The sequence below is a fragment of the Pipra filicauda genome, unplaced genomic scaffold (genome assembly GCF_003945595.2).
Source record: "Pipra filicauda isolate LSUMZ 115617 unplaced genomic scaffold, ASM394559v2 scaffold136_size1984543_pilon, whole genome shotgun sequence".
Lineage (NCBI taxonomy): Eukaryota > Metazoa > Chordata > Aves > Passeriformes > Pipridae > Pipra > Pipra filicauda.
The window spans coordinates 1531719-1546733 of record NW_024103840.1 but is presented as its reverse complement, the minus strand read 5'-3'; the positions used below and the strand labels follow the sequence as shown (position 1 = coordinate 1546733).

The window sequence follows — 15015 nt, the reverse complement described above, 5'->3', positions numbered from 1 at the left end:
AGATGGTGCCTATCAGCTTGTGTTTGTTGCTTACAGATACAGCAATTAATTTAATGACCACTAATAAATAATATATAATAATATATGGACCATGCCACACAGTGACTTGTTTTCCAGGAGCTCGGTCATTGCTTATCTTACCATAGGTGGTATTCACTTATCTCCAATCAGAGAATAACTTGGAGCAAAGTTTGAAGCATGTTGTTTGGATACAGGGGGAAAAGGTGCTGAAAACAGAGGAATTATAGTAATATATCCTTTTGTGAAATGTCAAAAAAGCTTTTAACACATTTCTGGCAAAAGACAAATCCATCTGTACCGATCTACTCCTCCCACTGAGCTCCTGTCAACTTCTGTTCCGTCCTTTCCACTGTCCTCCTTCCCTTGAACTACTGTCATGACACCTTTGGAAGCCATTTCTCTTAATAGAGACATTGTAATGCTGCTTCCTTCCCATTCCCTGCCAGGAAGGATTGTTTTCCTCAAGCAGCAAGTAGCGCTGAAAGTATTGATGATGTGGAAGTGATTTGGAACATGGCACGTTTCCCCAAACAAACAAGTGATGCAGTAACGTTCATAAGCTTTGGCTGAGGTGTCCTGTCCAGTGAAGGCAGTGGGATATCCAGAGAAATGGGTAAGGAGATCAGGATTTGACTTTCCTGCTTTCATTTGCCTAAGGCCAGACTTTCTCTGATAAAAGATATGAAGTTCTCCTCAGAGAAACAAAACTATGATAAAGTGTATTGCAAAAAGTTACATCGTGTTTGGCTTTGCAAACAGCTCAGTTGGTCTCCAAGAATTTGACTTTTCAGTGAGGCTGTGACACTCATTTTGTATTATCAAGATTAAAAATGCATTTAACCTTTGTGAAGTCCACAGCACTGGGAACTCCAGTGTCTTTATTTTTAGCCAGAACCTGACTGAGCAGCATTGTGATTTCACTTGAAATCAAGTGAAATACACTGAGAAAATATTTTTTTCATTTTTTTTTCTTTTAGTTCAAAGCCTAAGTTTATAACAGAGCCAATGGGTGAGCCATCTTCTGTCTTAACTATCTGTAATAGCCACAGTAGAGCTAGTTCAGCTGTTCCCCAAGGAACAAATTTGAAGTAAGCAGTGAATAATTCCACATTTAATACATCTCTCACATTTGCTTTGCATCTTTGTAGGTACAAACCAGTATACATAAGGGCATCTGAGTACCTAACAGCACATGGAAAGATGGATATGACTTAGGAAATGCATACCTTGGAAGTTCTCAGCTCCTCAGATTGCTTTTCCTGACATGTTTTTTCCTTTCAACCTCCCTTTTCTTTGCCCAGGGAGGTTAGACAATAGGAATTCTCCCTTCCTGCCTTGGAAAGAACTCTCTGATCAAATGATTCTTTCTGTGTCTTCCTAAGAAGTGCTGAGCACTGTTACTTTAAAGCAGTTGGTACCCTGGAAAATTAAGTCTACGGGAGCTAATGAGTCTGCAGGAGTGTTTGTAATTGATTCGAAGTTGTTGTTTTTTCATGTGGCAAGTTTAAAAAATACAGCAAATGGTTTTGAAAGGTAATTCTTGACACCAGTCCAGCTTCAAAAATGTTGTTTTCCATTTACTTCCCATGTTTCAAACTGTTTGTGTGTGATGAAATATGAGTAGTGCTACTGCTATGCTCTTGCAGACTTGTGGTGAGAGATCTTTTCCATGTCTTTTCAACCATAAAAGAGAAAAAGAAAGGTGTGGTGTTAGTTTGTTTGGTTTTTTTCCCTGTACAGTACCCTCAGCATAGACTCAGAGTATGGTAAAATATTCTGAAAATTGGATCTTACTTGCATAAGGTTTAAATTTTCTGAAAATGGGGCATTTGGAGGAGAGTTAGAAAAGTCACGTCAGTTTGCTATGAGGACAGAGTGGTGTTTAAGTTCTAACAGATTGATGTTTAGGTTTTGATAATTGCCCTCTACAGAGCTGAAATCCAGCCTGGTGATGACAGGTATTTCACTACTTTGAGAGGAATGGACATAAATAATAGCTGAGCAGTTGACCTCAATATCTGCTGAAGCTGAGGACGACCTTTTTTAAATACCCAGAGGTCTCTGTCTGGCCTTCCATGTAGAAAAGACTAGAACACACCGGGGAACTGTCATCAGGGATTTTTTTTCTTTTATTTAATAAACAGGACGTGGAATTACTGCAAACACTGCCAGGCAATGATGTCCACAGTTCTAAGCTAAGATAAAATGTGCTTTCTGTTTTTCAGCTGGGCACACTTGGCAATTTTGTCTTTATTCAGAGGCTTTTTAGGTTGGATTATGCCACTGTAAATCTGCATGAATAGCAACAGTGCAGTCCCTCCCTTGTGAATGCTTCCGTATTTCGGCAATGCTCCAAGAACTGTCACCTTGCAGTAGCATCACTGCAGTGTTCTGGAAGGTTAGTGGGTTACTTTAAGGGGAAATTCCATTTTCTGCATAGATTTTCAAAACTGCTAACCTGGGGAAGCAATAGATACAGGATCCTCATCAGGCTTTGAGGTGCTTTAAGCAGGGTACATTTCAGTAGTAGGTGTGGCCTTTACACTTCGCAGTTCTTTTTGGCTTCTCAAGAACAATGTTTAATTGGTCGCAGAGAGAAACAAGAATCACAGGAGTGGTTTCAAAATAGAGGGTTATTGAGGGAATGGAAGAGAGGGGCCACCCCCCTTCCCCAACACGCACACACACAGAGCTTTTGGTGTCATAACCTCCCCGTGTTAAGTGTGTGTCTGTACACGTCCTCCTGGGTGAGAGCCAGCAGGAGAGGCAGTGCAAGCGTTCCCTATGGCTGGTGTGGAATTGGAGCAGCACAGCTACAGCCTGTCTCCCACCCCGATGGAAATGAGGGGGGTTTACATCAGCAGCGTGACAGTATGTGCATGGGCATGTGTGTTTTATGTTCTTCATTGTCAAGGGTTTTCCCAGTTCTTTTTGGTGGCCTTTTCAACCCAAAAGCTCTTGAGGGATAGTATTTTTTAATAGTATCTCCAAAATGAAGCCTCCTGACTTCATCAATCCCAAAGGAAACCGGTAATAACTTTGATTTCCCCAGGAGCAGAATCCAGCCCTTGATACTGAATAGTCCTTGGCAGGTAGTTTTTGGTATTATAGAGCACAGTTTCAAGATGTGACTAGCAAGCTCTCCTGGAGTACAACAGACCACATCAAACATGCAAGGGGCCCTTGACACCCTTGACACTTGAATTGCCAAATGCAAAACAGAATCTCTCAGAGAAGTAAGACAGAGAAAATGAGAAAAGGAAGAAAAAATATGGGTGAATAACAAATTATATTTTATCGTTCTCACAATGGGATGCAACAAAGTACCGGTGAGGTCACTGTACTCTTGTAGAGTTGTGGTGAGAGATTTTCCATGTCTTTTCCACCATAAAAGAGTAAAGCAAAGGTGTGAGGTTTGTTTGTTTGTTTGTTTCCCATGAGAAATCAAAATCTGTAAATATTTATGTATCGAAGTGGATGATGCTGCAGCCAGAAATCCGTGCCACTCCTGTTGCATGTTCCTTTTCCTGTAGCCAATTTCTGATCCAAAAGCAATGACAACACCTAAGCTGTTTGAGAACTGGCTCTCTAGGCACACACTTTTACAGCATCATTTGGTATCATACACCTGTGTGAAGGCTCAGGGGAAGAAGTTTCTGTGAAAAAAAACGCTTGGTGCAAACTTCTCATCATGGGATCCGTGGAAAAGCTTCCTCCCTGTTTGCATTCCAGGGAATCCAAGGTGGTCTGTTAAAATCTCACTGAAATGCCTTTTGACTGGTAAAGCAGAACCAAGAACGTGACATAGATGTTAAGTTACTGCTTCTCCACAGAAGCTGCTACGGCCGTGGAGGGAACCTAAACTTTGGTTGTTGACACACCGTTCTTGAGAACGACAAGAGAGATTGTGTTCATTAGGCCAACCCCATCACTCTTGCTAAAAGCAGGCTCAGGTTTCCATGTATATTTTCAAATCAAATTAGAAACGCTGCTGCTGAGACCTCCTTCAGCCGACAGTGACGGATTGCACAACCTGATAAACGGGAGGCATTCCTGGAGCTGTGCTAACACCCGAGTCACCACAAGTGGTTGGATAATAGAAATCACACACAGAGCCATGTATTTAAATTAGCAGAGAGCTTTACCTCTTCCTCCGATAAAGCAGCCCACACCTGGGGAGCGGCCACTTCTCCAACAGCAGTGGGAAAGGTTCGTTTCTGTGCAAGGACTCGTGTCTCTGTGGGTAGTAAAAGGCAGTTTGCTTAGTGCTAAGGCAGGAAACAATGAGTTGCAGGTAGCATAATTTACAATAGATGTGAAGGAGTTATTTTTGGTATTAAGCAATAATGACAATTTTCCTTTTTTCACAGTTTTTTAAATGCAGGCAGATGAAGTAATATTAGTTAAATAGTTAACAATGAATACAAAGTAATGAAGACATGGTCAGTACCTTAGCAGAGTGTCTTGTGGAAGCGCAGACAATTAGTGTAGCAGCTAAACATGAAGGCTACAGAGGCAGTTCTCCAAGGAAGAATTAAACTTGTTCAGAAAACAAATAACTGTGGATACCTGAAGGAGAGAGGTAAAGGTACCCATTGCCTTTATGGCAAGTGAATAGTGAAAAAATGAAGAGACAGGCTGTGGCCTGCACTTAGGAGAATGAATCTTTGCCTCTCGTTACCCAAGGAAAACACTGGTTTCTCTGATATGGGGAAGGGAAAGCATGTTCTCAAACTCTCAACCTATTATACAGACCCTGGCATTTTCTTTCTGTTTAATTTGTGCTGAATTTGGGCACAGACCTTGCTCTGTAGCATTTCCCCTGTGCTTTGATTCCACGTTCGAGTGCTCGTGAAGCAGGTTCACGCTGAGGTTTGTCCCTTTGTTCTCAGGTTTGCCTGGCTGCTGCCTGTTACTGTCTCTTCTGCCCCTAAGAAAAACTGATGTTATCTTTTGAAGTGAAAACCCCGTGTTCTATTTGTAACTGAGGGTTTCCTGTGTGCCCTTCCCCAGCCTGCGCGGTGACACCAAGGGGTAGCGGTGCATGGGCTGCGCTTCTTCAGAGAGCTTTGAGAGCAGTCCCTGCACAGAAGCTGAAGAAATCCCCAGCTACTGGTGCCTTTGATCTCAGATAAAGGTCAACCTGTCTGGCAGAAGTGTGATCGGAAACGCTACCACATCAGCCTTCACTTTCTCTTCTTTGCCCTGAAGTGATTCACTGTACCTGTCAGGGTAGTCCTTCACCACAGCACCCATGGTTTTTACTTCGGCTCTTGGGAATACCTTCATTCATCTCATGCCCCAGCTTAAGCCAGGACTGCCAGGATTTTCTGTGAGCTGCTAAGAAACTGTCCACAGTGTTTATGATTAGAATAGTGTTTCATAACTACTGTAGGATTTGATTTTTTTGGTTTGTTGGGGTTTTCTTAATCATAGAATCGATTAGGCTGGAAAAGACCTTTAAGATCATTGAGTCCAGCCATCAACCCAGCACTGCCAAGTCACCACTAAACCATGTCCCTGAGTACCACATCTGCACACCTTTTAAATCCCTCCAGGGCTGGAGACTCAACCACCTCCCTGGGCAGCCTGTTCCAGTGCTTTTGGTGAAGAAATTTTTCATAATTTCCAATCTAAACCTTCACTGGTGCAACTCGAGGCTGTTTCCACTTGTCTTGTAGTATTTATAGGCCTACTAGTGTGTTAAAAAGTCAGTTATGCCGGTGTTACACCAACAAGCACATACTGGTTCCTTGCACCGAGAGTTTCTGAGGCTCTTTGAGCATTAACACCTACAAAGTTCCATCTAGTGCAACCTCAAAGCTCTGGGGAGCTGCAGGTTCCAGTTGTTTCTACTGACACCCACCTCTGCAAGATCATCGCTGCATGGCCGGTGGGGGGAATACCTGACTTACACATGCCACAGGTAAGGCTGGCACAACAATTCTGTTTGTAATTTCATTGTAAATGCTAATGTGTGTGGGGTTTTTTAATTGCTTTTGAATTCCTCTTAGCTTAAGAAGTGTTGATGCATCTGTGGAGATTGGTTACTAACTGATAAGTAACTTGCATAAAGGGGAACGCATTATCTGCTGAGTTTCCTCAAAGACATATTGGCTTTGTGACTGGGAGTGAGTGCATGTCCTCCTTCTGGACTGGGATCTGTGCCTTAGCAAGGGCTAAGAGATACTGCTTAGGGCAATTTATAATGGTATTCCCAGGTGGGAAGCAGTTTCTCATTACTGATAGTGGGAGGATCACAGTTTATCCGATTCATCTTTACAAAGGTGTAGTTCACTACCTGTAAAGGTCAGTCAAGTGACCTAGAAATAAAAGTTGCTTCTAGGGGTGGATTAGGAAGAAAAGCAACCAAAAACCTAAAGATGGACTCTGCTTTTATTCTGCCCAATGTGCCTTTTGGCACGCTGAAGCTTGCATGAGGGAGAAGTAGCATCTGCCTGCAGAGGGTGGAGATTATTTCCAGTCCGTGATCCTCAAAGTGAAAGCGGAAATGTGAATTGAATCACGGCTCTCAGCCATCATTCAGTCTCTTGAACTCCATTCTGGGAGGGTTTTTAAAGGATTAACTTTGGGCATAGAGGACTGGTCTCTCTTGACTTGTTGTCAGTGCAGGAGACGGGCACCTTTAGATGGCAGTTTGGAGATGGAAAATAACTTGGTTGCATCGGATTCCTGTCTGTGTGTCAGTCCTCGAGTTCAGGCTGTGCCAGGATGTAGTCATAAGGTGTGTCAGCCCTCTTCCAAAGTGCCAGTTTATTCTCCAGAATGTAGCTCTCCTTTTTCTAACCCAAACTTCTGGCTGCTATAATTTCCAGGAAAAACCTAACGAGATGGCTTGTGTGAGGTGCAGGCACATTTGCCTGAGTCTGTGGAGAGCCTTCTGAATCCACGGGAGGGTTCTCCCTTCTTTCAGTGAAGTATTAATTCGGGTGCCAGGTGATAGTAAACAGCTGCCAGTGTTCTTGGTGATTTTACTGACCCATTTAAGCCCAGTATTGTGTTTCTAAAATCAACCTCTTACACTTGGCATAGGTTTTTTAAGGTGGTATTAGTTTAGAGATGTGAAAAGAAAGGTCCTGAGGTGTTTTTATGGTAGTATCCTAGGAAAAGTGCATATGGACTTCTGTGAGAACAAAGACAATTGCTAAATGTATTTTCAGTGGTGGAACAGAGCCCTGCTACCCCCAAAGGCTCCAAGATGGACTCGCACCACTAAGGACTAACTCTGAAGAAGTAGGTTTTTTTCATTTTCTTAGTAATTTGGGGTCTTCAGTTGGATTTTTTTTTTTTTTGTTAATTTGAACTCTGATGGGTTCCAGACTTTTCAGATGGAGTTCACTGAAAATAGTTATGTAGTTTGTGCTCGAGGTCTATCTGAGAATGCTTTTGGTGAGCAACCACATTTTCTAAATCCCCTAGCAACATTAATGCTGAATTGGGGTATTTTTATTCCATGCCAAAGATTTGTATGCCATTTTTTGCCCTTGAGCCTCTGTAATTGGCAGATGGTATTTGTGATTTGTCTGTATCAGCAAACTGTTAATTACAAACTCAGAAGTATTAGAAGTCATATTATTACTAATATTAGTATTTTAGTATTCAGTATAGAACCTTTAATGCACAAAGATTTTATTTCCTAGAGAAATATGTGATTGAGGTAAAGTTTTTGTATAATGATGAAATTTTCAAAATTTCAGTTTCGGTGTTTTCTTTCCAAGCTTAGTGAAGTTTAATGAAACACAATTGTGCTACGTCCGTGAGTGTGAGCTGGGTTGGACAGACTGTCACTGAGTGCCACCTCTGTACTAATGTGTTCTTGTTTGTAGGGATTCTTTGCTTTTGGATGAATGTTCCTCCTAAGCAACTCCGTGTATATTCTTTTCTTTGAGGCAAAAGGTGGGAGAATATGATTTGTGTGAAAGATGCTGTAAAAAGCCAATTAGAATGTTTCAGATAAACTTGGGGCTGCAGTGATGTTCAGCCAAGCACTGGAAGTCTCAACGTCTCCAATACTCTGCATGTTGTTATGAAATAATTCTCAGAATTTTGATGTCCTTTACATCATTTTCCCATATTCTTTTAGTTGTCTTAAAATTCTCCACTCAAAAAAAAAAAAAAATCAAAGATAGTATTTGGCCATAAAACTAATGGCTTGGAAGGCATCTCTGTACCTCTTCAGCACCATGGCAGGGATGCAGTGGTGAGCTTTGAATGGGACCTTGCTGAGGCTGGGCTGGAAAGGCGAGAGAGAAAGACAACCAACCGGGTAAATAACCCGTGTCATGCCTCGGTGCTTCAGCGCCAGCTGTAACGGGGTGGGAAGAGCCGTTTCCTATCTCATGGAAGGATGACAGGAGCGAGTGCTTTCCGAGGTGCTCAGCTGCCTCTGTAACGGGCTGAAAGAAGCAGAAGATACCTTGTGAATATAAATAAGCGCGTGGCTGTTCCACCTGGCCAGACCCCGCTGGGAAGGCGCTGACGGTACGAGACTGACCAGAATCTCTCTGCAGGGCTGTCAGGGGAGCGTGGCAGGACTTCAGCCCCTCGGCAGAGCCTCTGCGCGGCGGTGCCCCGGCGGCAGCGCGGCTGTGCCCGCCCGGCCGGCGCACGGGGGCGGCTGCGGAAGCGTGTGCGGGCCGGGCAGCGCCGGGACGAGCCCCCGGGGCGCTCCCTCTGCCGGCCGGGCCCCGGGGGCCGGGACAAGTCGGGGCGGGGCCCGCAGAGGGGCCGGTTCTCCCTCCCGCCCCCGTCCCGGCGCGGTGACCCGCGCGGGAGCGGCTCCCGGCGGGAGGGCGGGGAATCCACGCCGGGATTTCGGTGACACGCTGACATCAGGGGGGCGCGGCCGGCGGCGGGCGGGGGCTGCGCGCTGAAAGCGGCGGGGCGCGGCCCGGCTCACTCCGGCACGGCGGCGGGGCAGCGCGGAGCGGCCCCGGCACTGCCCCGGCGGCATCCGCGCCGCCAATGTGCCGCGGGAGGCGGGCGCTCACCCCGGCCCTAGGTAAGCCCGGGCGGCGCTCGCACGGCCCGTCCCGCCGGGTCAGGTGCGGGCGGGCGGCGGAGGCTCCCCGAGCCCGGGCGGCGCTCGGCTGGGCTGGGCTGGGCTGGGCTGGGGGCGGCCGCCGGGCGAGGCGTGCGGGAGGCGCGGGAGAGCTGAGCTCCGCTGCGGGGCGGCGGGCGGGAGAGCCGGGGGTCGGCTCCCCGGGCGAGCAGCGCCGAGCCGGTCGCGATTCGCTGGTCGTGTAGAACCTCCGGGTCGGTGCTTTGCCTGTCCCGCCCGAGCTGACGGGGGTCTCTCTGGCGTGACCCTCTCGGGATAGCGAGGAGCCTGCGGAGCCCCAGGTGCCGGGCTGCGGTGTGCGTGGCCACCGCGTCCTGCCCGTGCCCCGAGCCTGTCACCCGGCCCCCGGCGGCGACAGCCAGCACATGGCTGCGTGCAGGGAGCTCGCAGGGCCATTGCGCGCTGCCGCTGGCTTCGTTCGCAGCTTGCTCCGGAGAGCGAGAGCAGCTTCGTGGTTGGTTTAGAAAAAAAAAAAAAAAAAAAAAGGGGGGCAAAAAACTGAAACGAAAAACCCCAACCAAAATTTCTCGCACCAGGGGTTGTGGTTGCACTTTGCCAGACGGGACTTGCGGCGAGGACCATGCGGTGAAGCCGAGCGCCGGAGCGGGACCGCAGCCCTGCACTCACGGGCCGAGGAGAACAAACAGCCCGAGCAGGAGCCGCGCACCCGCCGCCTCTTCCCAGAGACCTGCATCGCAACAGCCCCGCTGCCTGCCGCAGCCTGCCGCTGCCTGAGGCTCGATCCAGACACACCGCTCTGCAGGAAGGGCTGGATTTGCTGCCCGTCGCCTCCGGACCGAGAGCCCCGCTGCCGAAGGAGAGCGCTGCTCCCCTGGGCGCCCCGCGGAGGAGCGAGCCCGGGGCGGGCGGCTGATGCTGACCCCCAGGAGAGGGGGGCTGCGCCGGGCAGCACAGCGGGGCTTCCCTCCGCTGGCCCACTAGTGGAGATCGGCGAGCGAGGGCTGTGCGGGGACGAGGAGCGCAGCCCGCCGGCCTTCCCCGCCCCGCGGGGCCGGGAGGGCGAGGAGCCGGGGCCGCGATCCCGCCGCCCCCCGCCCGCTGGATTTGCCGTTCCCGGTGACTCCCCGCAGATATATCAGTAAGTTGGGGACCCGCCGAGCGCTCGCAGCGGGGCCGGCGCTGCCGCGGCGAGCAGGTGCCGCGGGGCTCAGAGGCGCCCGCCTGGCGAGGGGCGGCCCCCGGCCCCCCTCCCACCGGCCCCCTCCCGAAATACAGGGACCGGGATCCCGCGGGAGGGCTCGCGGGGGACCGCAGTGGGCTGGGAACGAGCGGGAGGTCAAAAACACCCGCCAAAGGCTCCTGGCAGGCGGGGGGCGGAGGGTGCCGGACTGCGGCGCGGGGAACCCCCGGGGCTGAGTGGCCGCTCCCCCCGGCGCTGCCGCTTTAAGCACCGGGTATTCCGCCCTCCCGAGGCAGCGCCGGGCTGGGCTCTGCCCTCCCCTGTGGAAAGGAGAGAAGGAGGGAAAGAAAAATAAAAAAAAAAAGAAGCCCATGTTTTCATTCATAACTTTTTTTTTTTTTTTTCCCCTTTCCCCTCCTCTTCCTTCCTCTCCGTCAGCGCCGCGATCCGCTCCGCTCCGCTCGGGGCGCAGAGGGCGCCGCGCCGCCGCCCGCCCGGGGCTGCGGGAGCGGGGCGGGACGGGGCGGGGGGGCTGGCGGCGCGTCCGAGCGGGTGCGGGGAAGGGGAGAGAAAGGAAGGGAAGGGGGATCCCACCCCCCGAGGTGTGCGGGGAGGGAGCGCAGCTCCGGGTGCAGAACCGTAAGGGCTCTCGGCGCCTGCACCGTACGTTGTTTTATTATTTTGTCTTGCTTATTTTTATGTTATTGTCGGGGGGGAACCAGTTTACGACCGATCTGCGCGGGGGTGGAGGTGGCTGGTTCGACTCTCGCCTCGGTCTGCAGCTGGGCTTGTCAGTCTGCGCCGCGTTGATGTTGCGCTTTCCCCCCAAAGATGGCACTGGATGTCTTTCGCATTTTCTTGGGATATTGTTTTTCATCCCCTGGGGAGCCCAGCTCCTGGCTGGTACAGCTGTAAATCTTTCCCTTTTCGCATTCATTCACCCTTGGACTGTCGTGGATTTGTATTCAGTGCTCGTGAAGAAGGCGGCTTGTTGTGTGGGGTAGGAGGAAATTCTTTGCTGTGAGGGTGGTGAGGCCCTGGCACAGGTTGCACAGAGAAGCTGTGGCTGCTCCGTCCCTGGAAGTGTCCAAGGCCAGGTTGGATGGGGCTCTGAGCAACCTGCTCTAGTGGAAGGTGTCCCTGCCCTTGGCCAGGGAGGTTGGAACTGGTTGGATGGTCTTTAAGGTCCCTTCCAACCCAAACCATTCTGAGATTTTATTTTATGAATTAGAAGTGAGCGTGTTTGGTTTTCTTTTTAATCTGGTGGCCCTAAAGCCCACACAGGTGACGCTAGATGTAAAATGAAGTCTTTGACTGCTGGGTGAGCACAAAGACTTTGTGTCCTGGCAGAAGCTGTCGCTCACTGTTCATGCTGACTGTGTTAGAAGAAGCTTTCCTGTTCTTGTCGTCCCTGTTCTTCCACGACACAGTGCCCTTTTCTCTGTGGAGTGGGGAACAGCTCTGTGCTAGTTGTGTTCTGGGTAGATAAGACACTTCCTTAGGATTATTGGATGAATTTTGGAAATGCTTGATACCACTTAGCTTTCCCTGCTTTTCAGGTAAACAGGTATGACATCTTGGAGGGGAGTGAAAAGGTAAAAAGGGACTTTTCCTCTGGCTGACAGTAAAGAAAATCAGGGTTTTTTCCTTGGTTCCCTGTATAAGTGTGGCATTTAAATACTCAGCTAAATTTCTGTATAGGTCCAGAACTGTCACTGCAGTTTTCTGAGTGAGCGTTGCAATCTTCATGTTGCCAGCTGACAACATATGTGACAGTTCTACTATTCTTCCACTATTTAAAAGACTAGAAGATGTTCTATTTATTTGAGAAGCTTTTAATCTGTCTGATGAAAATGGATTTGTTCTTTGTTTGTGTTTTGAGGTTGTTGTTGGGGTTTTTTAATCTGCTCTTAACATTCTTATGAATCCTCAGGTACTTTTTGTCTGACACTTAGTTCATCTTAGCCTTTTCTACCCCATTTTTCTTTCACACCTTGGCCTGTGGTCAGGAAATACTTGAAAACAGGTTGTTTGCACCCTTGCTTTAATTTTATAAGGAGCCTGTTAGATCTGTAGGCTGAGTTACTTTCTCATAGAAAATGTCTTGGCCACTTGACAGCACTTAGTTCAGGACTCTGTAATGCACATACGTCACTTTAAGAAGGAGACTTTCCAAATGCACTAGGAAGCAAATTTGTTGAGCTTTCTGATGCTGCAGATTCGGAGAGAAGAGAACTAGTCATGTTCCTTACTCTGCCATGTGGAACATGAACATGATGGTGTTCTTCCCTGTTTCCAACTCAGTTTTGGGGGCATTCGGAATTGCTATTGCTAGTTAGGCAGATGTTGAGTTCAGTAGCAAGGGAGAAGCACTTCCCATGGCTTGCCAAGCAAGCATACCAGCTAATACTGGTTTTTTTTAGATGGCATGGGGTCTCCTTTGCATTCCTCATCTATGATGCCATATCCATACTCTCCCCACTACTGGAGTTTGGCCAGATCCTCAGCGTTGCTGTAATCCCCTGCTGAAAGAGATCAGTACCAGGTGGCTCGGGCAATTTGGGCTTTGTCAGATCATTTCTGTTTTCAGAAAGTCTCCGGTGCTTTATCCCTCTTCTGCCCTTGATCTTGTGTATGTGTGTGTACATGTACACACGCAGTGTTTATTTACACCTTCTGTCTTCTTCTTACTTTAGGGTTGCAGATGCATGCCAGGTTCCCGCTGAATGCCAGCAGTAGAGATCACTCCAGATGGAGCCCCAGGGTCAGCATGGCAGCGGCGGTTCCGTGGTGGTGATTCAGCAGCCCTCCTTGGACAGCCGGCAGCGCTTGGACTATGAAAGGGAGAGCCAGCCCACAACGATCTTGTCACTGGACCAGATCAAGGCCATCAGGGGCAGCAACGAATACACCGAAGGTCCTTCTGTGGTGAAAAAGTCTGCTCCGCGGACAGCACCGAGGCAGGAGAAGCATGAAAGGACTCACGAGATTATACCAATTAATGTGAATAATAATTACGAACACAGGTCCAGCCATGTGGGGCACGTGGCACATCAGCATAACACGAGGGCTCCCGTCCTGAGCCGGTCGACCAGCACGGGGAGCGCGGCCAGCTCTGGGAGCAACAGCAGCGCCTCCTCGGAGCAAGGGCTGCTGGGGCGGTCACCCCCGTCCCGGCCGGGCTCCGGCCACAGATCCGATCGGACAATCCGGGCGCAGCCCAAGCAGTCGTCTCTGATCGTGGATGATCTGAAGGGTCCTTTGAAAGAGGACTTGACGCAGCACAAGTTCATCTGCGAACAGTGTGGGAAGTGCAAGTGCGGGGAGTGCACGGCGCCGAGGGCGCTGCCGTCCTGCCTGGCCTGCAACCGGCAGTGCCTGTGCTCGGCCGAGAGCATGGTGGAGTACGGCACCTGCATGTGCCTGGTCAAAGGGATCTTCTACCACTGTTCCAACGACGATGAAGGGGACTCTTACGCGGATAATCCCTGCTCCTGCTCCCAGTCACACTGCTGTTCTAGGTACCTGTGCATGGGAGCCATGTCCTTGTTCCTGCCTTGCTTGCTCTGCTACCCTCCGGCCAAAGGATGCCTAAAACTCTGCCGAGGGTGCTACGACCGCGTCAATCGTCCGGGTTGCCGGTGCAAGAACTCCAACACAGTCTATTGTAAACTGGAGAGCTGCCCCTCCCGGGGTCAGGGCAAGCCCTCATGATTTTGGGAGGGAGGTTTACTTCCTCCAACTTTGGTTTTTCAGGTTGTAGCTGATTTTTTTTTTTTTTTTTCCCTTTCCTTCTTCCCCTTCCTCTCCTGTTTTGGGAGGACTGTTCTTTTCCTTTCCCTTCTGTCTCCCCAGCTTCAGATACACAAGTTCTTCCCTTTGCATCTTTGCTCTCCTCTTCCTATTGACTTGGCTGAGTGTGGAGCGTTTCGTGTAGTCGTTGCTGCTCTTTGGTAAGTGTGGACCTGGTATCTGCACCTGTCGCTCACTTGGGCAGGGTCTTTGAGTTTGTAACTGAACCACTCCTGAGAGAGACAGTGAGGGCTCACTGGGCTCTTGAAGCTTCTTGCTCTGTGAATATCTCTTCCCAAAGATGTTTTTCCTTCTCAGCAATTTATGGGGTTTTTTCCTTACCCTTCCGGTAGCCAAGGAAGAATATCTTTCCTGAGTGAGCTGGATTGTGAAATAATTTTTTGTGTGTGTTCTTTCTGGAGAGGGATGTAAAATAAAGGCTTCACCAAATGAAAGGTCTGACTCTTCTATAAGCAGCAGCCTGCTTCTTTTTGCATCTTTTTTTTTCCCCACCCTCTCTTTTTGTCTTAACTTTCGGAATATTCTCACACCTGAGAATTACCCTGCCTCCTGCTTTTTTTTTTTTTTTTTTTTTTTTTTTTTTTTTTTTTTTTTTTTTTACATTTTCAATGTAACTTTGGTTTTTGCTACACTGTGTAGATCTTCACATTGGAGACATTGTGGCTGCAACATACTCATTTGTTTCTTTTCTGTCCAATCTTTGAAGGATATTGCTCGCTCCACTCTCCTAATCCTGTTCTTATAGTCTGTCAGTATCAGTTGATATTAAAGTTGGTGGTGTTCATATATCCAAACAGCCTTCAGGTGTCATTGAGTCACCTAAATGTTCTTGAATCCTTCAAGTTTCTTATGATCCTTTGGTTTAGTGAGTTTAGCTCTGCTCTGTACTTTATAATTTTATTCTGTCCCTGTTTTATTGCCTTAGCCACAAATTGTGGTCCTTTTTTGTATATTTTAT

The 15015-nt window shown here is 48.7% G+C and overlaps 1 protein-coding gene across 2 annotated transcripts; it reads left to right on the top strand.

Moving 5' to 3' along the window:
* Positions 1–8950: 8950 nt before the first annotated feature.
* SPRY1 (sprouty RTK signaling antagonist 1) lies at positions 8951–14491 on the top strand. Of its 2 annotated transcripts, XM_027741709.2 has the most exons (3): positions 8951–9043; positions 9640–10202; positions 12941–14491. In XM_027741709.2, exon 3 carries the CDS (start codon positions 12996–12998, stop codon positions 13956–13958), a length of 963 nt encoding a protein of 320 aa, XP_027597510.1. In that variant the 5' UTR covers positions 8951–9043; positions 9640–10202; positions 12941–12995; the 3' UTR covers positions 13959–14491. The 2 variants fall into 2 exon arrangements, with proteins under 2 accessions (XP_027597510.1, XP_027597541.1); XM_027741740.2 differs by lacking the exons at positions 8951–9043; positions 9640–10202 and adding an exon at positions 11433–12789.
* The last annotated feature ends 524 nt before the right edge of the window (positions 14492–15015 follow it).